The sequence below is a fragment of the Passer domesticus genome, chromosome 3 (genome assembly GCF_036417665.1).
Source record: "Passer domesticus isolate bPasDom1 chromosome 3, bPasDom1.hap1, whole genome shotgun sequence".
Lineage (NCBI taxonomy): Eukaryota > Metazoa > Chordata > Aves > Passeriformes > Passeridae > Passer > Passer domesticus.
This window is the reverse complement of record NC_087476.1, coordinates 22,346,823-22,373,011: the sequence shown is the minus strand read 5'-3', so window position 1 is coordinate 22,373,011 and position 26,189 is coordinate 22,346,823. Positions and strand designations below refer to the sequence as shown.

The following is a 26,189-nucleotide window of genomic DNA, read 5'->3' as shown; positions in this document are numbered from 1 at the left end:
TGATTTATCATGCTCATAAACAGACATAAATTTTACACTTTGACTGAAATTGATTTGACATACTAACACCTGCACTTGTTGCAAAGTCAGCATATAAGAAGAGCAGCCTTTTTTATATTGCTCTCTCATTTTATTAGCAATTTAGATTAAAAGGGTTTGTTAGTCAGATGAAATAATGGCTTCTTATGCTGTTGTGAAATTTGAGAAAAGCAATACTTCCTAATCTAAAACATTATCAAGAACAAATTTCATTGTGCATTTGTGCACTTTGTGCATTTGAATTCTTTGTTGTATGTATGGAGCATATAAAAAAAATCCATTTATATCCTTTATTATACATGAGAATTGCTGAATTAAGTTAAGAAAAAGCTACAATGATATCTTAGCACTGTGTGTGTTTGCAAGCTCTGTTTGCATATGAACACTTCTGAAAACTCAATGTTATTCTAATCACGATGAACTAACATCATTTACTAGAAAATGGATCATCTGAAATATGGAGTCTTGGTGTTGTCAGAACGTAATTAATTGTAGATGACGGTTTTTAAGTGCAAAAAGTAATGAAGGCATTAAATGAGATATATGTGCAGGTGAAGCTGAATTCAATGAGTTGACTGTCAGTGAAAAACAGTTTGCTGCTGCCTTGTACCTTCACTTTTCCTCTGACCTTTCCAGGCCAGCATAGCCATGGCCAGACCTCTCTTCAGTAGGACATTATACAACCTTCTTGGAAAGATTTTAAAAAACCATTTCCTTTACAATTCCCTCATAGGCTTGGCACTGGTAATGTTTTCAATTCTTTATTTTTCCTTTCAGTGTCCAAAGAATAGCGTGATACTGAAGGAACTTTTAGAAAGCAGAGTACTATTTACTTTAAAACAAAATCATCATAAGTAGATGTAAAATAAGCAGTGGATGTTTTGCAAATACTGTAACAGTATCAGTTGTAATATAAAAAAAATTGAAGCATGAGTCCTTGTAAATACATATGTAAACTGTTTCCAGCTTATATCTCCAGATATGTCTTTTGATGTGTTTTTACAGTCATTTGAAAGGAAAGAAATTTAGATTTAGAACCAATCTATCAGGTAGTGAATAAACTTGGCTTTGTTTCAATGCTAGCGAGTGATATTAGCATGTGTGTACTCGCATAACTTTCCTTGCAGAACTAAGAGTTTAAGCACTTCAAAAAGAAAAAAAGCGAGAAGATATAAACCTTTTTTGATATTTCCTATGTTTGTAGTACTCACCACATTTCAATCTATCTGTCTTTGATAATTCCAGGGTCTTAACATTTGTTGCCACTTTTAGTTTTCTAATATCTATATGACCTCTGAAACAGTAAAATATTTTTATACAGTCACCTTTGTAGAGAATATGATAAAGAAGCTGTCATCTGTTAATTTTTCTATTACATTGTATCAGCATGCTGTAGAAAGGATTACTGAGTTTTGGTGAGTATCATTTCTCAAGTTTATTCAGACTGCAACTGAACTTTGCTGGACTGTGTTTCCAAAGATTATCATATTAAGTTTGGTTCGAAATCTAGTCAGCTTATTGGAACTATGGCCAGAGGGTCCTCCTGGGTTTTTTTGGTAAAATTAATATGCAGAGGAAAGAGGAGGAATTTTAACAGATTTTAGCAAGAATTGGATGTAAAAAAAAAAATTCATTTTTTATTTTTCCTAATTTCCATTCATTCACTTAATTCCATTCTTAATTTCAGATCACAATATGCTCAAGAAAAGTGAGTGCAACCCACTTATTGGGATTGTCTTTTAATCTGCCAAGTTTGAAAGTATATATCATAATCTGACTATGCCTGATCTGTTTGCTTCTCTACAGTAGACATTTGGATGTGGTTTCACCAGAACATGTACCTGACAGGAACAACATAAACAAAAATTTACATTTCCTCCCCGCTTCTGCTATTTGGAAAAAAAAAAAATCAAAAACCAAAACCTCACAAACAGCAAATCAAAACAACACTTTTTAAAATTTTTATATTTTTTTAATGAATGAATTTTAATTGTATTCTGGTTTCTCTATGAAGGCCGCAGTTATGCTTGGTTATATAGTAACAGACAAAAGATTTCAATGTAGCAGCTTGCCGGGGTTTTTAGGTTTGTGCAGTTAATCTCTACAAACAAACAATATTCAGAGAGACTTTTTTTCAGCAGAATAGCCAGTGTTGTTAAATCACCATCATAACCCAACCTGTCCTCCTTCCTTTTTTCTTCTGGGTGTGAAAATGGAAAACCAAGATGTTGAATGGAATTTTAAGACTAAGTCATGCAAAGTTAAATTGTTAATGCTCATGATGACTCCCCTATGTTCCCCTGTGAAATTTCAGTTTTTAATTGCTCTCACTGAAAAAAACCACATGAATTTTAGTTGCTTGTTCATTTGTTTTTGTGAATTTATACTATGCCTACAAAATATTTACATGTGCATATGCATATGTTTATATGGAATAACTTCCAGACTGAATTTTAAGCTGTGAGATTTCCTTTACTTGTCTGCAGAGTAGTTTTGGTTTATGATATGTTCCTGAGAAAGTGTGTTTTACTTGGGAAGACAAAAACTCCTGTTGTTAAGCCCTGGCCAGGTTGGCATCTTTGGAAAGAGAAGGAATGTTTGTCTTCCTTAATCCCAGCCTAAAACTCTTGGGTTACTAAAGGAACAGGAGCCAACAAGGATGGAGGCACAGCTGAAAATATTGAAATGCAAGATATAGATAAGAACAAAAGCAACTTTTCTCTACATGGAAAGAGTGCCCATGCAATAAAGGCTCAAAGTTCATTAAAGAGAGATCTTGAGATCTTGAGAAATTGTCCATTGCCAAAAAAAAATTAAAAGATGCTGGACTGAGTCCAACTCTAGAAGGCAGGACTTGTCCCACAAGGGCAGAATATAGCAGTGTATGGCCTAAAGATGTTTCCTCTTTTTCTTTCTTTCTTTTTTTTTTTTTTCCTTCAGAAGAATATTTTTGGAAGAATATTTTTGGAGCAATACTTCATCTTTCTTGCTTTTTTACAGAAGTATAGTAAGGGAAAATTGTTTGGATGTCCACACTGTACTAATATTGGTACATTCATTTGCTTCCAAAGCTAACATTTTCTATTTGAGCACTTACTGCTTCTACAACAGGCATCAGAAAAATACCGAGTTGAAGCTCCAGCAAATCCGCACATGATTTTAATCTTTCATTTTGTTTTATGAAACTGTATTTATCACTCCTGGTTTTTAAAGCCAAAGGACATCCACTGTAAGGTACTGAAATAGATACTCAGGGAAAATAAGGTCTTCCCATCTAACATTAATTTTATTTTTCAAAATTTCAGCTGCCATAGACTTGAGATTTTGTTGAGGGTTTATTTTAAGAGTATGAGAAAAAGCAGTGCTTATATGGGTACATGTGCTTGAGAACACTGTACACCTATAATATATATCAGGTTAAAGCATCTTAAAAAAGTGTAGCAGTGTTGTTTGCCTATTTTTCTGTAACGTTTCTGTAACAAACTGTTAGGATTGGGATAAAAAAAGTATACATTAAGCTAATTGAGAATGTTCTATTGTCCAAGCTTTTTCCTCACTGCTGTTCATACTTGATCTGCATTTACCCCTGAACATGTAAAATTGATTGTAAACAAACCAACATTTTATTTTTCTCCATTCTGTAACAGCATACATAATAGTAAGTACACAGTATATATTAAATTTAAAGAACATATTGTAAAGTATCTTTTCTGCTTTATTGTTTTCAAGGATTTTTATAAGATATGATGCAATACAGTGTTATTATTACCAGTAAGCCACCATATGCTATGGTAGTGAGCTGTTAGTTTAAATTGACTTCCTAGGAAAATTGGGGTTTTTTTTCATCAATCTGATTCTAAAGTCATGTTTGGGGTTTTTTTAAATATTGATACAGAATGCAATAAGGTGGAAGCAGCAAAAATTAATCTACTGGATATGATCTGTGGTCTTTTTGATAACAGCAAGGACAGAATATTTCAGAGAAAATGGGAGAGCCTCTTATAATGCAGCAGGGAACTATATGATCTGTGAAGGCCTTCTCTTTTTATATTTGGAGACTGATAATAAATTGCATTGTTAAATTTCTTTGAAGAAATTTACCGGAATAATGATAAAATTGTGATAATTTATAAAATTGTCATGTAAGGCCATCCTCTTTTTTAGCAGGAGGCCAACCTCATTTTAGCTTTAATAGCCACATTTATAGTCCAATTATGTGCTATCTGAAATATTTTTTTGTATTAGATTGGATTTACCATTCTCTTTTTTAGTAGTAGTTGCTATGTTCCACTGCAGGAATCATGTACATAATATCATTCTTTTACTCATGTTCTCTTCTGCAATCCTGAGCATTTTTCTATCCCTTCTCATTTTATAAGGGTTTGCTTGTATAAGAGTTTCTCCTTTGTGTTTTTAAACTACATTAGGTATTATGACTGTTAACATAGGGAGGCATGAGGGATAAGAGGAAATGAAATAAATCATCACTTTTCTCATATATGGAACATGAATTTCTGTAACCTCTTGGAGTTTAAATGTTAAATTCTCTTTTTAGGTTTCAAAGCTATTGACTTCAATGTTCTGATAAAAACCCAAAATTTATTTTATATCTTAAAAATTGATTTGTGCTCAACTCAGGTGTTAAAAACACGTATTTAGTTTAAATTGTATTTATGCATCTGAATTAATAGTGTGTGAGATTATTATTTATACTCTTTGGGTTGTATCCAGATTCAAATTTAATAATTAGACGATTCACTAATCATCTAAGCTAGAATATTGGATAGTGTGAATGAAAACACGGCAACACTAAGAATTTAATTTAAACTGTGTATTTTTAATTTAGTAACAAGGGGGTGGGGGGGAACAGTAAATTACTCCTACACTGCATAGTACATTTAAGAGTGAAAAATCTAAACCATGACTTATTTTATTATACAGTTTAGATGCTGTAGTCAATCTCCTTACATCAAAAAATACTTGAATTGCAATGTGACACCTTTCAAATAGTAGTCATGATACATATTTAAATGCTTAATATCATTTTTCAATTGCCATATTTCTTCATTTGAAAGAAAACAGAGCAACGGAAACACCTTTCAATTAAATTCAGAGATTTGACCTTTCAGTCAGAAATCTAATCTTGTCATTCTTCTAACATGAAAGAAAGAATATTCCCTGAAACTGAGTAAATATTTCTAGTTTACAAACAAGATGAAAAGTCTGTTTCCCCAGGCTATTGAAAGAGCGTACATGAAAGCCAAGAACAATTGCATAAGATCAATATTAATATTTTGGTAACCAGAAGAAGCTGATGTTTGAATTTAGACTTGAAAGTTTATGGGCAAACATCATGAAGTACACACAGCTCTAAGAACTCAGATCAAAAGAAGTTCAACATTGAATGAGTACACAGAATAATCCAAAAAGAACAGGGCTTTAATTGCCATGCTAAATAGGTTAGCATAGATTTTATTTTTATGTTTGTTATTTTAAGAACATTTTCTATCCCAGAGGATTTTTCTAAGGGCTCAGTATTTAGTGGAATTGGTCTGAAATGTTCTCTTTTCTAGCAAACTGATACAGAGCATCTCTTCATTTATGAAACAGAATAATCAATACATGTGTTGGAGGAATTCACACAATGCCCCTCAGCTGCATTTAGCCATTTAAAAAAATGTTCAATGACCAGATCAGTACAAGTCAAACAGGTGTCGGAAAGGACAATGAAGAAAAAATCTGTGCAAAATCCCAAAGGACAGAAAAATGTTGGGAGCCTTTACATGCCTACTACTCTAGATGTAGTTATAAAGAAAGAGTACTCTTTATTTGTAAATACAAAACTAATTAATTACAAATTAAGTAATTAATTTACACATTTACACTGCGTCTTCCCTTAGTTTTGGGTTGTTAATGTAATGGAAATGTAGTTTTTGACTAAAGAGAATCAGAGAATCATTTAAGATCATCAGTCCAACCATTAATCTAGCATTGCCAATCCCCCAACTAAATTATATCCCTCAGTGCCACTTCTACATATTGTTTAAATACTGCTGGGATTGTGACTTGGCCACTTCCCTGAGCATCCTGGTCTGATGTTTGACAATCCTTTCTGTGAACATCCTAGAGCACTTTCCAGCACCTAATGGGAGCCTTCAAGAGAGCTGCAGAGGGACTTTTCACGGCAGCATCTAGTGACAGGGCAAGGGGGAATGGTTTTAAACTGAAGGAGGGTAGTTTTAGAATAGATTTCGGGAATAAACTATTTCCTCTGAGGGTGCTGAGACACTGGAACAGGTTGCTGAGAAAAGCTGGGATACCTCATCCCTGGGAGTATTCAAGGCCAGGCCAGATCTGAGGGCCTAGTGGAAGGTATTCATGTCCATGACAAAGGGACAAGAACTAGGAGATCTTTAAGGCCCCTTCAAACCCAAATTCCATGATCCTATGATGATTCTGTGAAATACAATGAGTGTTGTCTGTCAGCCTGAATAACTTTTGGCTAGAGTAGATTTCCTGTTAGGGATACATACAGTCTTCAATTTAAGGTTTGTGAAGACATGGATTCCTAGTCCTGGACGGAATTCTTCAGGCTATTTATTGTCAAAATGAGAATAAGACATCTTCAGAAGTTTTACAAATCAGTCATGTTTCTGGATTGTTTTTATGTTGAACAAACACGCACAGACCCTGAATGTTTAAATGAAAATAAAGTTAATGTAATTATTTTTTGACATTTTTTATGAGTTATTTGGCTTTTCAGTAAAATTGATTAAAAAATCCTCCTATTGTGTTTTAGAGAACCTGAAATTTATCATTCAGATGTTTCTTGTGACATATTTTTTAAAACTATTTTTCCAAAGAATGAAGCATATTTTTAAATGTTTTATTTGAAATTAGTGTTAATATTTTTAATTTGTGTATAGTTTTTGTGCTTGAAAATAAGATATTTACAAATCTGAATTATATACCAGTATATGCCCGTATGGGCATTCTTGAATGAAGGGTGATACATTAAGAATAAAAAGTATTTGGTTCGTCTCCTAAATTTGGCAGAGTTTATGATCATTCTCACATGCTGGATTAGATACACTTCTGCTGTCAGTAAGGGAGATTAACTTCTAAAATGTGATTAAAATGTGTGTTCTGATTTCTGTGGTTCCCCACATTTTCATGAAGCATGTAAAGATGTGCATGGCTGAAAACACAGGTTTTCAGTGCTATTCTGTGGAAGTAAAAGTCAATATCTCAGTAGGAACAGACAAGTGAAGCCACATTAAAGCATTTGCATCTGTAATTTTGAAACATTATTTACAAATATTCTTTATAAAATTTCTCTCTCAGTGATGTATTTGTGTACTGGACATTTTGGAAAATGTTTTTAGTAATTTATGCATTTTAACTTTCTGCTAAGATAAATTATTTAAATTAAATAATAATGGGTGCATCAGGCACAGCATCACCAGCAGGTTGAGAAAACTATTACACTGTGAAATATGTGCCAGACCTTTCTGAACATGTCTGTCAACAATCTTTTAATGACTGCTTTATGGGTGTAAACATAGTGGACTGACTTCACATATTATAATTTTGTATCCTGTATCTTAATATTTCTGTTGCTGAGTCAAGGTCTTCTTGGATCTTCTGCCAGGATTTAAGATAATTAGATTTAACGATATTTGAAAGCAAACATTTTCAATTGTGTTATATTATGTTAATATTCAATACTATTCAGTGAGTTGAATTTTCTTGTTATCTTGAATGTTTCTGATTTTATACCTTGGACTGAACTGTAAAATATTTAAACACAAAGAAGTTTATCTGTACTTTCATTTGAATCAGATTTATGTCATTTCATTACATGTGCAGCAACACAGTTTACAGAATCAGAAGTGTTTTGTTGTTATTTTTTTCTGAACAAAGGCAAGTTAATTAAAAAAATGCTTTCAATTTAATGGCAAAGAAATAGAGCCTTCATTTTCTGATGGTCAGCCATGTGTATAGTATTTTGTAAGATGATTCTATCACAGGCAATTAGTACTTACATTTTCTTTTCTAATACTTATGCTATTCATAAATTTCATAAGACTTGAATTTTTATAGGCTTCTCTGGTTTGTTTAGATTTGAGATCTACAAATTAAATAATTTGAGAAACTTAGCTCCTGGAGAATATCTTGAAATATTATCCAAAATGTTAATTTATTTAGCATAGCTGAATGCAGCTGGGAAAAATGTGGTTCTCATTTGAAGCATGTGATTAAGAAATAATTCCTCATTTTTGTTTTTATTATACTTAAGGTATTTTAAACTGAAATCTATTGACTCTATTAGGAAATTTTATACTTTTGATCATACTTTTAATAGATATTTAAATGGAATTGTTGATATCACAATTAAGAGATTCTTTATTATGAGTACTTCTTTGCCAGAAAAAGGATTTACACTTACTATCTCTCCATGGGTAGGATGGTGGCTGTGGCTTTATAATTTTACCTTCAAATATGCTGTAATTTGGTGCAGTCATGCAGTTAAATATAAGTATTTTATTATTTTCAGCAATGCATCAATGCAGGTTTGGAAGCTATTTGAGGCAGTTGCTCAGCATTTACCCCTAGTTCATTTTCAGCTGTAAATATTAGTTTAATGTATAATGCCAAATATTTTGAAAGTACTTCTGGTGCTGACTATAAATTGATGGCAAATACATTTTCCTTATTATTGCATTTAAATTTTTTGATGTTCAGAAATAGAGAAAGGAGGTTGTGGAGATCCTGGAATTCCATCATATGGGAAAAGGACTGGCAGCAGTTTTCTGCATGGAGACACACTTACCTTTGAATGTCAAGCAGCTTTTGAACTGGTGGGAGAGAGAACGATTACATGCCAACAAAATAACCAGTGGTCTGGCAACAAACCCAGCTGTGTTTGTAAGAATTATTATATTTTTTTTCTGTATTATTTTTCTGACCTTAACCACTTGCATTTCTTAACATTTGTGACTTATCAACAGGAAAATACTTCAAAGTACCTTGAAGACTTTTTCCATCATGGTTTGGGGATTTTTTCAATTGACTTGGTGGCTCATTTATGGGGAACGTCATGCAGGACTGTTTTTAGAATGTTCTTTACACTCATTTTACATGTAATTGAACCACTTAACACTCTTAATGGAAATGTGTGTTAAATTAGATTCTAAATGAGCAATTCCTAATAGCAGATAAGTGTGTTCAAAAGGACCCTGTGGCACATACACATTTCATTCGTGCAGTGCAAAACAGCCTGCAAACCCACATAAGAAAAGATTGTCTGCTTTTTCTGCCTTTTTTTTTTTGTGATATATCACAAAGGTTTGAACATGAATATAAAGAAGTTAAGAATATTGGACCTAGAAAAAGTTTAGGTAAAGTCATTAGTTGTGATTTTTGTTTTAAAAGATAAAATATATTTGTTACTAAAAAAGGGTTGTTGGGTTAATTTTCCTTTTTGTGTTTGCTTGTGTGGGTTTTTTGGGGGGAGCAGTTTATTTGAGTTGGGTTTTTTTCCTTTTATTTTTTTCCTCTTTCTTGTAAAATAGAGCAGATCTTTCAAGCACACAGGTATATTAGGCACTTCAGTTCTGCAGATCATGTTACATTTTCCTATAAAGAGTCATACAAATCAGTACTGGATTTGACTACCATCACAACGTTTGTAAGGTGTCCTGCTCTATGTATGTACTTGGAAGCTGTGTTGGCACAGGACTTAACAAACTGAGCAAGACTGCTCTGGACCAGAATAATCCTCAATATGCCTTGCAATGCTGAATTGTGTCTTAGCATGTAAAGCCCAGGCACAGAGGCAGTTCAGCTGCAGTTCTCTTGGAAGACACAAGTTGTGTTTCTTCATGGTGCTGTATTGCATTGGATTGCTATATCATTTTGTGTTAACCATGTAGAATATTTTACTGTGCTTCCAGTGTTACATGTGCAGATGCCCTATGAAAAAGCATGGAATCTCTAACATGCGTTTACATACACTGGGCTCAGTTTGACATATTTGAAGAGATGAATAATGGCTGTCCTTTGTGTTAACTAATATTCAGTGAGTCTTACCCTTTCTGAGTATACTGTACTTCTGCCTACAGTACCAGTCACAAGGTCAAGACTCTGAAAAAATTAGGCAGTGTCTTGATGAAAATTGGCTCAAAATAGTGAAATAGAATGATGGCTATGAATAATTTTTGGTTTTGTTCTATGCCATCAAAGGAAAACTGGGGTAAAACAAGTTCAGACCATATACCCTTAAGATTTCTTCATTTGGTCACATCTAAATTTCCACCTTTATTTACATGAGAATGAATTTTGTATACTACAGACAAAGCTGGCCTTTGTGCTTGATTTTTTTTAATTGTTAAATGCAGTTTAATGCATATTTGGAAAAAATATTCAAATTTGGAGATCACATATTCATTTTAGAACAAACCTGCAATTTTTTGCAAATTCTGATGCACTAAGCATTATGTTTACTTTCTTGGTATTTGCTACATGCAAATCTCTTGCAGGCCCTGCTTCAGTCACTCAGATTCACTTGGGAAACCAAACATTAGAGAGCTGTTCTGAAAGTGTTAAACATTTCCTGCTTGCATGTGTAGTAGTTTTGACATCCAGGCTTCAAAATCATCCTTTTCTACAAGAATAATAAAAAAGTAAAAAAAAAATAAAAATAGAAAGACAAATATCTATAAAGTTTGTGGATAGTATTTTGAGAATCTTACTGTTCTTTCCTTTAGTTTCGTGTTTCTTCAACTTCACCACACCATCCGGAATTATCCTTTCTCCAAATTATCCTGAGGAATATGGGAACAATATGAACTGTGTTTGGTTAATTATCTCAGAGCCAGGAAGCAGAATCCATCTGATTTTCAACGACTTTGATGTAGAACCTCAATTTGACTACCTTACAATCAAAGATGATGGGATTTCAGATTTACCACCTCTTGGCACATTTTCTGGCAATGAAGTCCCTTCTCAATTGGCTAGTAGTGGGCATATAGTTAGACTTGAATTTCAGTCAGATCACTCTACCACTGGAAGAGGATTTAATATCACTTACACAAGTAAGAACTTCTGCTTTTTATTTTATGCTTAGTTTTATGCTTTCTTCATAATAATTAAAACAGTGAACATGGTATTGATATTGATATTTATACTTATATTTATATTTATTTATTTTTATATTTATTTCAAAAGTAAATTGTATAATTGCACTATTTTCAGATATCTTCATTGTATTCATTAGCTTATCTGAATCCTTATAATTTATTTTTTAAATTGTGATAGTGCTGAAGAATTCCCCTCATATTTTATTATTTGTCTTTTTTGTTCATGCTGCGTAAATGCAGATCCCATAACTAAAGTCCAGATCTTTCACATCAAAGTATCCAGTGCATGTAATTTAAAATACTTTTCAATGGAATCATCAGGAATAAGGTCATAAAGGTATTAATCTTAGATTCCAAATATTAATTGGAAAAACATACTAGTAATCATCAATACAAAAAATAGTTGTGGGAACTTGTTTTGATTTTGTTTGTTTTTTTCTACTTTAATAGGGTGGAATCTAAGAATACAAACCCCTAGGAATAGAGATCTCTTTTCTGCATTACACATAGCAGTTACACTCTGTGTTTTTTCTAGTGTCTAGAACACAGCTGAACTGATCCAGAAGTCTTTCCTATAAGAGTACATGAATTTACAATCATTCTTCTATCTGGCTCCTGTCCTGTTACAAATTTTAAGAATGTGCTGCCTTTGAGAAGGCAATTCTGAAATGTACAAAATTTAATTGTAACTGGACAACCAGACCAAAAGCTGTTAAATATGGACTGGTCATGTACCTGTAGAAAGCTGCTGAGAAAATAAGTGTCTCCTGTTTGGGCAACCAGGCTAAGAAATATCTGGCTACAGATGGCCTTCTGTTTTGTTTATACAAAAAGATATTAGTAAAATGTACCCTCAATAGAAAACTAGTAACAGCATTGTCATGTAGAAAACATTTTTACATTTGCCATAGATTGCTAACTCTACTAAAAGTTTTACAAGTCATTCAAAGATGGTACTTATACAGAGGTTATCATTTTATCTGAAGAAATTCTCTTCTAAGGTTATAGAAGTTAATTGACAATAAAGTTGTCTTTGAGACCTTTTGCACTGTTTCTGTGTTTGTCAATTAAAATAATTGTGTTTGTGGCCAAGGTATTTTCTTACATTATTTGGAAAGATTCCCCACATAAAGCTGGAATTCATTGATTTCAATCTTTTTAAGTCTTAGATGCCTAAATAGGTCTTTTGTTTTTATAGGAGGGGATAATTTTTGTCTTTAGAAAAATGGCAGGAAGAAAAAAGGGGAAGCCATTTCCTCTTGTTTTATCTCTTAGTACCTGTGAGTGGAGGCCAACACTCACTTTGCTACACGTTCCAGGTAGTTGCAGGGAGCAATGGGGGCTCCCCTCAACCTCCCTTTCTTCAGGTTAAAAAACCTCAATTCCCTTATGTTAGAGACAAAACAGCTGAATTTTATCCAGAGGAAAATTTAGGCAAATTATTCTTTTGTATCTAAAAACTTCTGAATTCCAACTATGTTGTGTGTCATTGGATTTGAAGTCGACTTTTTATTGAGAAATTTTCTATACTTTGAATTATATATTATTATATGTGTTATATATTACTGTATTACAATGGAAATATTATTCTCCTCTTCCTCCAAAAAACAAGACACAAAGTTTAAAGTTTATTAGTATTATTGTGGGTTTTATTACCAGCATTATCAATATGTTTTTATCAGCCTTTGGTCAGAATGAGTGTCACGATCCAGGCATTCCAATAAATGGGAGGCGTTTTGGAGACAGATTCCTTCTGGGAAGTTCTGTTTCCTTTCACTGTGATGATGGCTTTGTGAAGACTCAAGGCTCTGAATCCATAACCTGTATTATGCAAGATGGAAATGTAGTATGGAGCTCCACTGTCCCACGTTGTGAAGGTAAGAGCACAATCTTTACTTTGCACCTACAGTTTGAATAATGACACTATTTAAATTTATCTTACTTTTTACATTTTGCACATAAATAAGACTGCTTTACCTGAAGTAATTAATTCATCTTAACACTCTTCCAGTCAAGTGAGAGCACAGTAATAGAAACAAGACAACTTGCTTTTACACTCTTGGAATAAATTAGCATTCTAAAAATCTGGTTGCAACTTGTTTCCAAGTTCTGATTGTCACCATCATTACTCAGTTGTGAAATATAGCTGCTATAACAGTTTTGGCTGTAGCACACTGAAGAACAATTATCTATCACATGGGAAGTAAATACAGCTTCTATATAGAAGTCCTTTTTGAAAATTTACCCCTTTAACTTTCTCACAATGAAAGCATTCCTGAATTTCTGTGCATGATATTATAACATGCAGTACACTTATTTCTGAGAAATATACTGAAAACTAGAACTGTGCTTAATATCCATGATATTCCCCAAAATTTCCAAATTTATTTGCTTGTCCTTTCTCAGGTGAATAAATAGACTAAGATGATTTCTACTAAGGTTTAAAACTCTCTTTATAATGAAATACAGTAAGAAGAATTGCTTGATGCTTAACTGATAGGTCCTAAAGTCAAGGCAGATGAGTGCATTTAATAAATTACTAAAGTATGTTTTTTAAAAGTCATGTTCAAAGTGCCCACATTTTATTAAACAATAGATATATATACAGACTCTAGATTAAAAGGGGTTTTTTTGGGAGAACTATTCCACACCTCCTAAATCTCACATTTCCATTAACTTCAGTGTCATTGCAATTACTTAAGGATCTGGATCATATAACTTTCTTGGTTTTTATGCAATTTGAGAACTCAGTGTTCATAAGGCTGTGCATTTCAAAGAAAATTTAAAAATACTGAATACCATGTCTGCAGTTTGTTAGAAGTGTATGTGACCCTGGATGTTGTACTAGCAAAATTTCTTACCCGGATTAAAGCATGTTACACAGTGAAGTAGGGTTTTTCTTTTATTTTTAGAGCATACCCAGCCCACTTTAAAGTGGGGAGTAGGGTTAGATTTTTTTTCTCATTTTGAACCTCTAGATTAAATTGTTAAAGTATTCAGTGTAAGCTTTGTGTAATTTTATTTTTGAAAATGCAAAGATAAAGGACCAATGGTGAGCACTTTCAAGGGGAAAAAAAGGAGAGAAAACAAATTACAGAAATTACTTTTCTAGAAAATATATAGGTGCCCCTCAGTTATCCTTTACTTGAACCTTCTGGAATGCTTAGTTGGTTTTTAATGAGGAAAAGATTAAACAAATAGACTGGCTTGGGGCTTCTTTTTTTTTTAAGATTTTGCTCTTTGTTTCATGTATATAAAGGAAGTACTTAGGTTCAGGATATGTTCCTTTCTGATGTGGATTCTCTTGATAATTGATGGAGTTTCTGGGCTTGGATTATGGACTAAGCATGATTTAGTTTGCTTCCAGTTGTCTGAGATTTCTGAACAACTGTTGTTTTTTTGTTGTTGCTCTGTTCTGGTTTTATTATACATAACAATCTTCATAAGCAACACCTGAAATACATGAAGTAAATTATGTACACAAAGTGCTATAATCAGTTGAGGATCAACAGTCTTCTAACTGTTCTTGTTCATAGTATGATGAAATTTAATTTAAAAACCACTATGTAATAAATTGATTTCCCCATGAACTATACACATGTAAGGTAAATGTCATTTTGCTGGCCTTTCATTTTGCTTCAAAGAAAATTTGGTGTGTTTCAGGATTTGTGGGTTGCTTTTATCACTCAAATGTGAAAAAAATTCCTAAAGATGAGTCCAAGTCAAGCGAAATCAAATAAACCTCTCTGAATAGTTTTTGGGTTTGTTTTTTTTTTGTGTTGCTAAAAACAGTGAAATAAAATTAGGCATGTTAATTTACAACTCACACATTCATGTTGCCATCCATTTCTATATGGCATAATAGGTTGGTTTGTAGCTGCATAGAGAAACAGAAGAAATCTAGCAAGATTTCCTGCACTGAAATGTGGAATTGTCTGATAATGATATCATTGACTTCTTCTATAAGGACAATATAAATGATACTAAGATAAATTTGCCTGACCTTGAAAGCGTACCTGTGTTATGCTGTGCCGTAGCCTTTAGTAAAACATAACATCCCAAGGCTCTGTGCCATGACAGCTTAAATTTTTAAGGGACTCATGTTTTCCTAAATTTGTTCTGTCATTTCTGTTGTTGTTTAATCCTGCTCCAAAGTCCTTTAATTTTGTTCTGAAAAATGCCCCTGTCTAGCCCTATCATTTTCACAGCCCTCCTGCAATACTTTTTGTTTTTTTCACTTTTTATGGAGGAGGATCAGCTTAGAGAACATTCAAACAAATTTGACATAGAGGAATGGGTCTGATGGGATGCAATCATGATTTCTGAATAAGCCATCCAATGACATCACAGGGTCACTCAATATCTTGGGAAGCTGATTTAAACCAGGGAGATCCCTGAGGACTGGAAGAAAGCAAAATCCAGTCTTGGAGAATGAAAAGAAAGATCTGAAGAGCTACAAGTCTTATCTCTACCACTGAGAAAGGTGACGCAACAATATTCCTTGAAATCAATTCCAAACCATGTGCTGTGGTTTAAACCCTGCTGGAAATTAAGCCACATGCAGCTGCTCTTTCCCCCTTCACCTCCTGTGGGAGTGAGACAAAAGGCAAATATTCTGAGTTGAGATAGGAAAACAGCAATTATATAAGATAGTAAGAACAGCAATATTAATAACAAAAGTATACAGGAGTAGGTGATTTATATACAAAAAAGTGCTCACCCAGTGCCTGACTGACCAACCAACCTAAACAGAGACCAAGTGGGGTGGTCACAGGGACAAAGATAAAATGCCCCCCCCCCCCCAGATCCTCCTGCTCATGTTTTTCCTCCACCCCATGTCACATTTTCTTCTTGCAAGTAAAGTCCCTGACTTCTATCCTGGAGAGATGGTGTGAGTGGTATAGAATAACCAGCCAGGTGTGCCCACATACCTCCAAATTCTGCCCCCTCCAGGCTACTGTGAGAAAACTCTGTCCAAGCCAAAAATAGGACAAAATGAAGAAAACTATGGTGACTGGGAGTAATCAACATGGATTTATGAAGAGGAAAATCATGCCTGACCAACCTAATAGTCTTCTGTGTTAAGATGAACTGTCTGATGAATGAGGGGAGAATAATGGATATTCAGCTTTAGTAACGTGTTTGGCACTGTGTCATGCAAAATTCTCAATGACAAACTGATGAAGTAGGGACTAGAGAAGTGAACAATGAAGTGGACTGAACACTGACTGAACTATTTGTCTCATAGAATTGTAGGCAGTGTCACAACTGGAGGTTAATTGATAGAGGTGTAGCCCAGCGGTCAATCCCATATCCAGTACTGTTTAAAACCTTCAGTACTGAACTGAATGCTGGGGCAGAATATACTCTGAGAAAGTCTGAAGATGGTGTAAAACTAGGGGGAGTGACTGGTGTTCCAGATGTTTGTGCTGCTGTTCAGAGGGACAAGAGAGGCAGGAGAAATGGGCTGAAAATAGATGACAGATCTTTCCCATCAAGTCAGCATTAGTGATGCTGTGTTGGGAGCACTGTGTGCACTCCTGGGATTCACAGTGCAAGATAAATGTGGACATACTACAGTGAGTCCTGTGAAGGGTCACAAAGATAAGTAAGGAGTTGGAGCATCTGTCATACAAGAGGAGGTTGAAAGAACTGTGATTGTCTCGACTGGAAAAGAAAAGGCTCAGGACTCAAGAGGGATCTTGTCAATATGTACAGATAACTAATAGGATGGTTTAGAGAACATGGAGCTAGACTCTCCTCAGTGGTGCAAAAGGACCAGACAAGAGGCAGTTGACAGAAACTGAAATACATGGATTTATGGAATACATGGAATACATGTTTAAAGATAAAAAACCTTGCACTGTGAGAGTGATCAAACATCAAAACAAATTGTCTACAAAGTCTGGGGAGTGTATGACTTTGGAGGAAAGACATGATCCTGACTGGACATGGTTCTGTGCAATCTATTGTTTGAACAGGAAATAGGCTACATGATTTCCAGACATCCCCTTCAATTTAAACCATTCTATGATCCAATGGAATATTTACAACTGTCAGTTCCACTGAGCTCAGTGATTACTCAAAAAGGTGGCTCAGAACAGCAGTAATAATAACTTGGAACAATTTGTCTGATGTTTCCATGTCAATGTGGAATCATACTGGATCTAAATGTGATGAGACAGTACCAATTTTTAATAAGATACTGTGCTTTTCAACAGAAGGAAGGCTGGCAGACCCAAGTGCCATGCTCTGTGTGCTAAAACACATACAGAGTAATAAGTCTTGATAAGACACATAGCAGGCCTTTTGAGTCTGAAGAAATCAAAGTGCTGTGTTAAACTATTAAAACTATGTTAAACATATTTCTGTGCATTTTAGTTTGATTTTTTGCAATTTCTTTGAATATGAAATATTTTAGAAATAATTTGTATGTTACAAACATACATGATTTTTTTTTCTTGCAGCACCATGTGGTGGACATTTGACAGCATCGAGTGGTGTTATCTTGCCACCAGGTTGGCCAGGATATTACAAGGACTCACTTAATTGTGAATGGGTGATTGAAGCAAGACCAGGAAATTCCATTAAGATCACTTTTGACAAGTGAGTATCATAAAGTTAAGAAGTAAGGTCTGAGCATAAACACTTGTTTTATTATTAAAGAATAAGTGTATACTTTAAAAACTCAAACCACAAAAAGGAACTTAATTGCAACAGTCACAATAATATTCCTATAAGTATGCAAAATAAAGCTTTCTAATGTTTTTGCTTCCATTGTACTTAGCAGGAAGTTCCAGAAATTTAAGATGCTGACTTTTTTTTCTCATTAAAGACTTCATAGTATTTATAGGTTTATATTTATTTGCAATCTTTTTTTTTTAATTAATGTTCAGAAGCTTAAGATTTCAGGGACATCTTCTTAAATGGCAATGGCAGTTTAAATTATAAGATGATGCATTTAAATTTTATAAAAGGAAATGAATTGCCTGAAGTTGCAGATATTTGAATGTGTGTGACCTTAACAGTGTGATGGCAATATTTCTGAGAAAATAATGAGAAACATAGGCTTATGTGACATGTGATGCAGTGTAAGAACTCAATTTGCTGAATTTTAGACAGATGCACACATATATTCCATTGCAGAATTCTGGAGTTTTGTGTACAAATTGAACTGCAATGACATTAAACAAGAACTTGGAGTTTACAAAATGGAGAAATCTGATCACATGTCATTTTTGAAGTACACCAGATACACAATTAATCTACTTCAACATTATCTCAGCATTAATAGCAAATGGATTCTGTTGTTGTTCCCTAATGGTTTCAATTGCAAAACAGTATTACCATTCAGCATGTTGGTTTTGGTACACAAAAAAACATTTCCATGTTTTCTTTGGATGTTTAGAAGCTTTTCTGGAAGGTTTAGAAAATTGGCTAACTTTACTACATCACATTATGAATTTTATTGAAAGTGTTATGCTTGTTAATAATAGTATAACCTTGCTTTTGCAATAAAATTATTTTCTTTTGTTAACCAGTTTAAAAATTCCATGTAAAACCTTTTTTATTGCCTACAAAAAAATCTGACTTTGCCATCCGATATAACATTAGCAAATTACAAATCAAGTGTTGATTTTGTCAATTAATCAACAAATAAAATATTTTTGTCAAGTGTGTGGCCTAGTTTGGGGAAAATGGAACCCTTTCATACTTCACTATATGACTTGCTTCAAAGACGTACCTAACAGAATGAAGCTTTGTACAAATGTGATATTAATAATGTAAATTATCTCACTCTTGAGCTAATGAAGCTTTAATGTTTCTAGACAAATGTGCCTTTCCAGAGTCCTTAGAAACTTTCCAAAAGTAGCAGTAAGTGACTGCATGACCCCATGATTATTGTACATTGAAACATTTTGCATTTCAAATTGTGCCTTTTGCCTGGAAGGGTAACAGAAAAATAAAGTCTAATTGAGTCAAGTCATGAGGAAAGGGGTGGAAGAATAATGGCTGACCTGAAGATCTTTGGTACTTTGCATATTGTTAAAAAATAGTTTGATAATTTATACAACTAATCTCTATATCCAAAATCAACCCAACTGTATGAAGAATAGTATAACGCAACATCCTTTAAGTTTTTTAAAATTATCTATGTACATTTGGAGGACATCCTACCTCTTACTAATATGAATAAGCTAATAAACATTAAAATAAGCCAAAGATTCAAAATGTAACCCTTAATTAGGTACTTTCAGTAACGATAAACTACTCCCAATAACAAATTGTCTTAATTTATGACTTTAGGGAAAGTACAAAGCCTAAAAAAACCCCAAAAACCAGTAACAAACCCAGCCCAATTCAGAAAAGAATTCATTCCCTGCTTAAACCCTCAAAATCAGACATGAATTATAAAGTCACATTTGAGTTTGACATGAACAGGAATCTACTGGGAATAAAGATCATTGTCAGAGTAGCACTTGCTGTTAAAAGTTATTTTCTGGTTTCTGTCTCCAGCAAGGGTTTGCCATCCATTGTTGTCATAGTGCCCTGCTAAGAAAACTGCATTTGCTGCCTGAGAGCACTTTATTCCTAATTAGTTTGCCTCACAAACATAACTGTCAAAATAATTGAACTATTCAATTCAACTAATCTTGAGTCTATTAATTATGAGTACAAATAAAGCATTTAAAGCAGCCTAGCTGTATCTGTCTGTTTTCATCATTCTGCTGCAGGATAAATCAATGTATAATCTCTGAAATTATGGAAGGCTACTGAAAAACTGTCAAGTACTTTATTGATGCCCTCTGTAACTGTCTATTTTGGTAAATTAAGTACTCAGTGAGCCTTTCCAGACACAACACCTCATGTGTTTATGTAGCTAAATAGTTGAAACAGTGCCCAACATGCTTCTTGAATTTGTCAACTAGCATTCTCCCAAATAATTATCAAACAGAGCCAGGAGTTACTGTGGGCAAGCAACCATTCATAATAAGAAATTTGAATAGTATCTCCTTCTTTGAGAGGCTAAAGGATGTAGTTAATAGCGTGGATGTAGGCCATTCCATTCTAGCTGATTTCCTTGCCAGAAATGGGTCTTGAAAATGCTTAATGTATTAGCAAACCTGCAAGCCCTGTATTCCACTGTCAGAGTGGATAGATAGCAGTAAAAGCAATCATCTGGATTTTATCCAGCCTATCCAAATATATCCAAAAAAAGTACCGAAAATCTAGAGTTTTCTGTGTGAAGAGGAAGGAATGATGCAATGTGCCTAAGTCAGTTTCCAAGCAATCATTAGCTCTGATAGCAAAGCAAAAGCTTCCTGACTTAACGGCTGTGCTTTTGTTTTCAGGGAACCATGAGAGAACAACAGGAAGGAATGCTAAATACTGGATAAAACCGAACTTGTTCTTACTATTATTGATGTGTAAAAAATATTTTTATAAGAGCAATGCTATTTGTTCTAGAAAATGTAATGGGATGGGAGCTTGGTCATTCTGTCATCATTTCATAATGAATTATAAAGTTTATTTACACTTTGAAGGAATGTCACATGTATTTCTCCTTTCTCAAGTGTTTAATGTTTTTCAATTTTCTTTAATTACAAGAATAAAGTTTCTTATCTCTAAACTACTACATTTGTCCCATATTGGCAAGATAGCTGAGGGCATTCACTTTGAAAAAGTATTGTATTGTGTAGGGATTTCTGCTGCTCTCAGAAGTTGAACTAACAAGACTTATGGGAATAGAAGCAAAAAATCTCACAACATATGCATTTCTGAAAGATTAAAATAAGAATATTGTGTCTGCATGCAAACATATTTAGAGCAGTGTAAATATCTGTAAAATAGCACAAATTTCATTGACAAGAAAATTTATGTGTGCATGGTTTAGATACTACAGCATATCAGAATCTGATATAACCACAAACTATCTTGAAAAGCATCTGATGTAAAAAGTGACAGTCCAAGTTCATCTCGAGAAAGAGCAGGTTTGTGCTGTTTGGTCTAAGAACTAGTAGTAGATGACATAGATACCCATTATGAACTAGAGAAATGTGATGTGGTTTAATGCTTGGCAGACACTTTGACTCTGCTGTTGATTTTCAAGTTATTTTTTTCTTGTAAATCAACCCTCATTAGTCCCCTTACTTTCAATTCTAGTCTATATTATCTGTTGGGTATTTTTTTTTGCCACACTAAAGTAAATTAAGAAGTTACACATTATAACAGTAACCAATTTCAAAATAAAGGCTTGATTTAAATCTAGTATTTTTTACTGCTTTATTTCATAGGACAAAAATGATTACCTAAAAGGAAAGTAACAAGCTGTATTAGAATAAAATCTTTGGATAAAAAAAAATAAACCCTTGACTATTTATAAAACAGCTTTTGCAAATAGCAAATATCAAGAGATGAAATATTGAGATGAAATAATGAAGTGTAATTGAAGATGTTCCTAGGGTGTCCAACTATTTCTTAACCTGAGGGCAAAAAATTTCTTGGATCTTCATCCTGCAATTTTGTTTCAGAAAATTTGAGAAAATCTGAAGGCCAGTCATATGGCTGATCAGAACTATACTGAACACCTTACAAAATTTTTTACAATACCACAAGAAAAGCAAGGAAAATTATTTATTAAACCTTCTTTAATTGTTATTCTTAGTAGTGCATGGATGGATTTGTAGCTATGTATTTTTTTATGTGTGGTATTCTTGATCAGTTACAAGTGGGTTGCATTTCTATCAATTGAAGAAAATAATGCCACCCATCTATCCACCAGCTAACTTGCATATTCCTTTTCAGATTCCAGACTGAAGTTAATTATGACACTTTGGAAGTCAGAGATGGGCCAGCAAGTTCATCACCATTAATTGGAGAATACCATGGAACACAAGCACCCCAGTTCCTTATTAGTACTGGAAATTATATGTATCTGCTGTTCACTACGGACAACAGTCGTTCCAGTGTTGGCTTCCTAATTCACTATGAGAGTAAGTCTGATATTTCTCAAATAGATTTTTATTTAATCTTGAAAAAACCCCTTCAATTAGAAAATGAGCAAACAAATGGGAACAAATAAAATTCAGTAGCTATATTTGTGTAAGAACAAATTATGTTTATGCTGTACTGACAGATAATTCTGGAAGCATTCATTTTGGAAATTTTTTCTTCATGAATTCTTTTATGTTATTCAGAGTCCTTACAGACCTAGTTGTTTAATCAAATGCAAAATAATTTTAGAAACTTTCCCTTGTGGGTAAACATATATTGTTTCGGTGTCCCCTATCTTCTCTCTCACTTTCTCTCTTTTTCTCTATCTGTAGTTTTTGTAGGGCTGAACAGACTTGGACACCTTATGGTTCCAAAATGCAAATAAATTAATAATAACATCTCCATGCAAACTACAGAATAATCATAACAGCATTTTCTTTTCAATTAAGTGCATAATTGAATGCAATTGAAGTATATAATTAAATGGTCTGAAGTCACACTAGTCTTTATATGATAGTACAACTATTCACTTAATTATTTACTGAGGAGAGCTTATTTGTTTACTGCAGTTCTACCAACCTAGTAACATCACTTTTATCAGTTGTTCTTATTTGGAAACTAATCTGATTACTGTAAATTTGCTGTAATATTGAATTTGGAATAGCATCCAGATATATTTTATAGCCACATCAAGGCTTGTCCAAATAGTAAAAAAATTCTGCAGTGAAAGCTTCACACTAAGTGCTAAACATTTCACACCCATGTCAGTGCATTTGCTCCACAAAACTTCTTAAGTTAATCACAGCCTCACGGTTCATATTGTCTTTTTCCGCACATTGGATTTCACACAGAGCTAAACTTGTCTCCATTATGCCTTGTGTTCCATATGTCATGTAACACAGCTGAAGTTTGCTGTGCAGTCTATCTTGTGCTAGTCAGCATCAGGAGCTCCTGCAGCATTTCTGTGATCCTTTACTCTGTATTGGCAGTTGTGTACATCTCAGAGGGAAGGGCATCACAATAACTAGTAACATGGGGGTACTAAGTAGATCAAGTCAGTGTTTTCAAAGAGCAAAACCAGGTAGAAAGACCTAATTGAAGCCTTGAGTAATCTGCCAAGAACACAGGAGACTAAAATCATATTTTGATTTTCCTTGGAGGTTTAACTACAGAAGTTGCTAATTTTAAAGATATCACAACAGAACTTCTATTTGTTTCACCTTCTTACATTTGTAGGAGACAAGGTAGTAAATTTTGAGTTTTAAGAAAAGTTGCTGAATATTTTCTTTGGAAGTTCAAATAAATAACTTATTTGGAAGTATCTTAAAAATCTTCCAGTTATAGTAATAATTTTGATGATAAAGTAAATCACTGCACTGTAAAGCAGAAGGCTCTTAACCTGCTTAAAATAAAATGTTCAACATAAGCTAAACTGAGTTGAAACTGAGATGGCAGTAATATTCTATTAAGCTAAAATATGACTGTAATGTAGCTTTAATAAATATGTAACCCATTAAAGGTACTGTGAAGGATGTGAAGATAATTTGTTCATTCTTCTTAAATTTCTGTCGTTCAACCTTTCAATGATAATTCAAAATAGATAATGCAAGACAGTGTAGATTAAGTCTTATGCATCTAAGCAAAGAAAAAAACAATGAAGTGCCTAAAATATTTCTTAAGTAAGACTATTGATAAAATATTCCTTTTCTGTTAAAAGTAATTAATCTTTTGGCAAGTGTGCTTCATGCCTCAATTACATCTTCCTGATCTCTCAGCTTCCCTAGTTATGTGTTTTGAGTAGTGTTTGTTTAGCTGGTTGGTTGGTTTTTGATTGTTTGTTTTTGTGGGGGGTTTTTCATTCTTCATTCTGTGAAGTAGGTTGTGCAATCTTAGTTTTTTTCTTAATTGAAAAGAGATAGAAATACTTTACCTGCAGATTCCTGTAATGTAAATTGTTCCTTTGTTTATTAAAGTATGTATTTTAATTTTTTTATTTCCTATATAAGAGAACATGATAATTTGCAAAGCAAATTGATCAATTATTTCTTCAATTCAAATACTTTACTTACAATTCTGTGCTTTTTGTGGATTAATATTTCCTTCTATCTAAAATTTATCTTAAAAATAGATCACGTTTTCGTCATGTGTTGAGACAGTCAAATTACAATCTACATCAATATATATTTGATAAATATTACAATTCTCTTACACAATCAGTGAAATTGTTTAAAAATCAAAGGTTACCCATCTTAGAAAAAAAAATTCCTTATTGAGGCCATTGAAAAAATCTACAAAATCAATATTGTGATTTTTCTTAATGAAAATTATCAGAACTTAAAAAAATAAATGCAATCCTTTATTCACAGTGTATAAAATGAGGTATTTGTTTAGATTAGGTTTCAGAAAATAACTTTTTAGGCTCAGAAATATGCAAACTTCATGGATTTGACAAAGTGTTGAAACCAGTCAGACAGCCCACAATCAACTTTAGCTGTGATAACATTGCATCAAAATAATTAAAACTTTTTCATTTGGTGAAAAAGATAATCCTTTGAATAGTCTGGATATGAGGAAAATATACCATTTTCTGTGGCAGGATACAGTCAATGGAAAAAGATTTGAAATATTGGGGAAGATTTTTTTGTTTCAGCAGTCCATTTTACTATGGCTAAGAATCCATACAAAAGCTAAATAGGAAAGGTGGATTCTGGGAAAGTGACCATAAAATTATAGTTTGTGATTGGTAATAAGTGAAAGAATGAAGCAACATGGTGATTAAATGAATGGTTTGCAAAAATCTAAACCACCAAATTTGGCAGATTGGTAGGTCAATGTCCTTGAGTCCTTACAAATGAATTCTGAAAGTCATTTATAAAATAAATTGATTAAAAAAGCGCAACAGAAAACTACTGTTTGGGATTTTTTTGGGGTTTTGGCTTGGTTTGGTTTTGTTTTGTTTGTTTTGTTATTGCTTTTCCTTGTTTTTATTTTTTCATTTTGAAGGTTTTTTGTGTTTGTTTTGTTTCATTTTTTAATTTTGTTTTTTAATTTTTGAGAAAGGTTTCTGTAACTATTTAAAAATCTCTTTTAATGATGTAACTCGAGTTAATAATGTAGGTACCAGATATATTCAAATACTGCTATAGATAGCAATCAGAGAATAACACAGATCTTTGGATAAACAGAAAAATCTAAAGTACATACGTATTTAATTCCAAGCACAAGAAACAGAAATACAGTAACAAAAATATTTATAAATATATTCAAATAAGGGGAAAAAAATTATTCAAAAAAAGTTTGACCAAAAGTCAGCTGTCACAGGGAAGACAGGAAAGTTTTGTTCCTGTTTTGCAACTTTTGCAGAAAATAATAATTTTTACCATATACTTAACATAATTAAGTGAACATTTTCAAGGTAAGAGTACAGCATATGGAGAGAGAGTACTACACAACATTGAAATATTTAAATATATTTTATTAATCAAGGACTGTTGAAATTCCCTGTGTTATACTGAGAGGCAAAGCAGAAAGATCACTCCACTGAAAATTATTTCTGAAAATCCAAATCTGTAAGGAAGTGTTAAAAAAATTCAGAAGAGCACACACTTTTCCAAGCAAGGATAGAGAAGATGAAAAAAATAAGATATTTGGACCAGAAGGATCAAGGACATTAGTTTTATCTTTGCTCTTGAAAGATACTACTTTCAAGCTGATAAACACAATGATAAGAAATAAATGACTTGTATTTGATAAAACAGATTATGTCAAACCAACTTAATTTCTTTCTTGACAGGTTAGATGCTTTTGTAGATTTGGAATTGGAAAGGAGAGAAAATAGTTCTGTGCTGCCATTCATAAGGCTTTTAGAACTCTTTCCGAGAAAAATATAGAAATTTAGTGTGGATGAAATTATTTCAGTATAATAAATGTACAATAAGGTATGGTAGGGACTGGAAAAAGTTTCTCAGAAAGTCTGTGGAGTCTCCATCCTTGGAGATATTGAAATACATCCAG

The 26,189-nt window shown here is 33.3% G+C and overlaps 1 protein-coding gene across 4 annotated transcripts in view; it reads left to right on the top strand.

The window, feature by feature from the left end:
* The window catches only part of CSMD1 (CUB and Sushi multiple domains 1), a 1,052,894-nt gene that overhangs the window by 790,409 nt on the left and 236,296 nt on the right, over positions 1 to 26,189 (top strand). For all 4 annotated transcript variants that reach the window (XM_064412131.1, XM_064412130.1, XM_064412133.1 and 1 more), the window contains 5 exons: positions 8,785 to 8,967; positions 10,809 to 11,135; positions 12,863 to 13,057; positions 17,648 to 17,786; positions 21,987 to 22,174. In XM_064412131.1, coding sequence (XP_064268201.1) covers positions 8,785 to 8,967; positions 10,809 to 11,135; positions 12,863 to 13,057; positions 17,648 to 17,786; positions 21,987 to 22,174 — 1,032 coding nt within the window. The remainder of the gene's footprint in view (positions 1 to 8,784; positions 8,968 to 10,808; positions 11,136 to 12,862; positions 13,058 to 17,647; positions 17,787 to 21,986; positions 22,175 to 26,189) is intronic.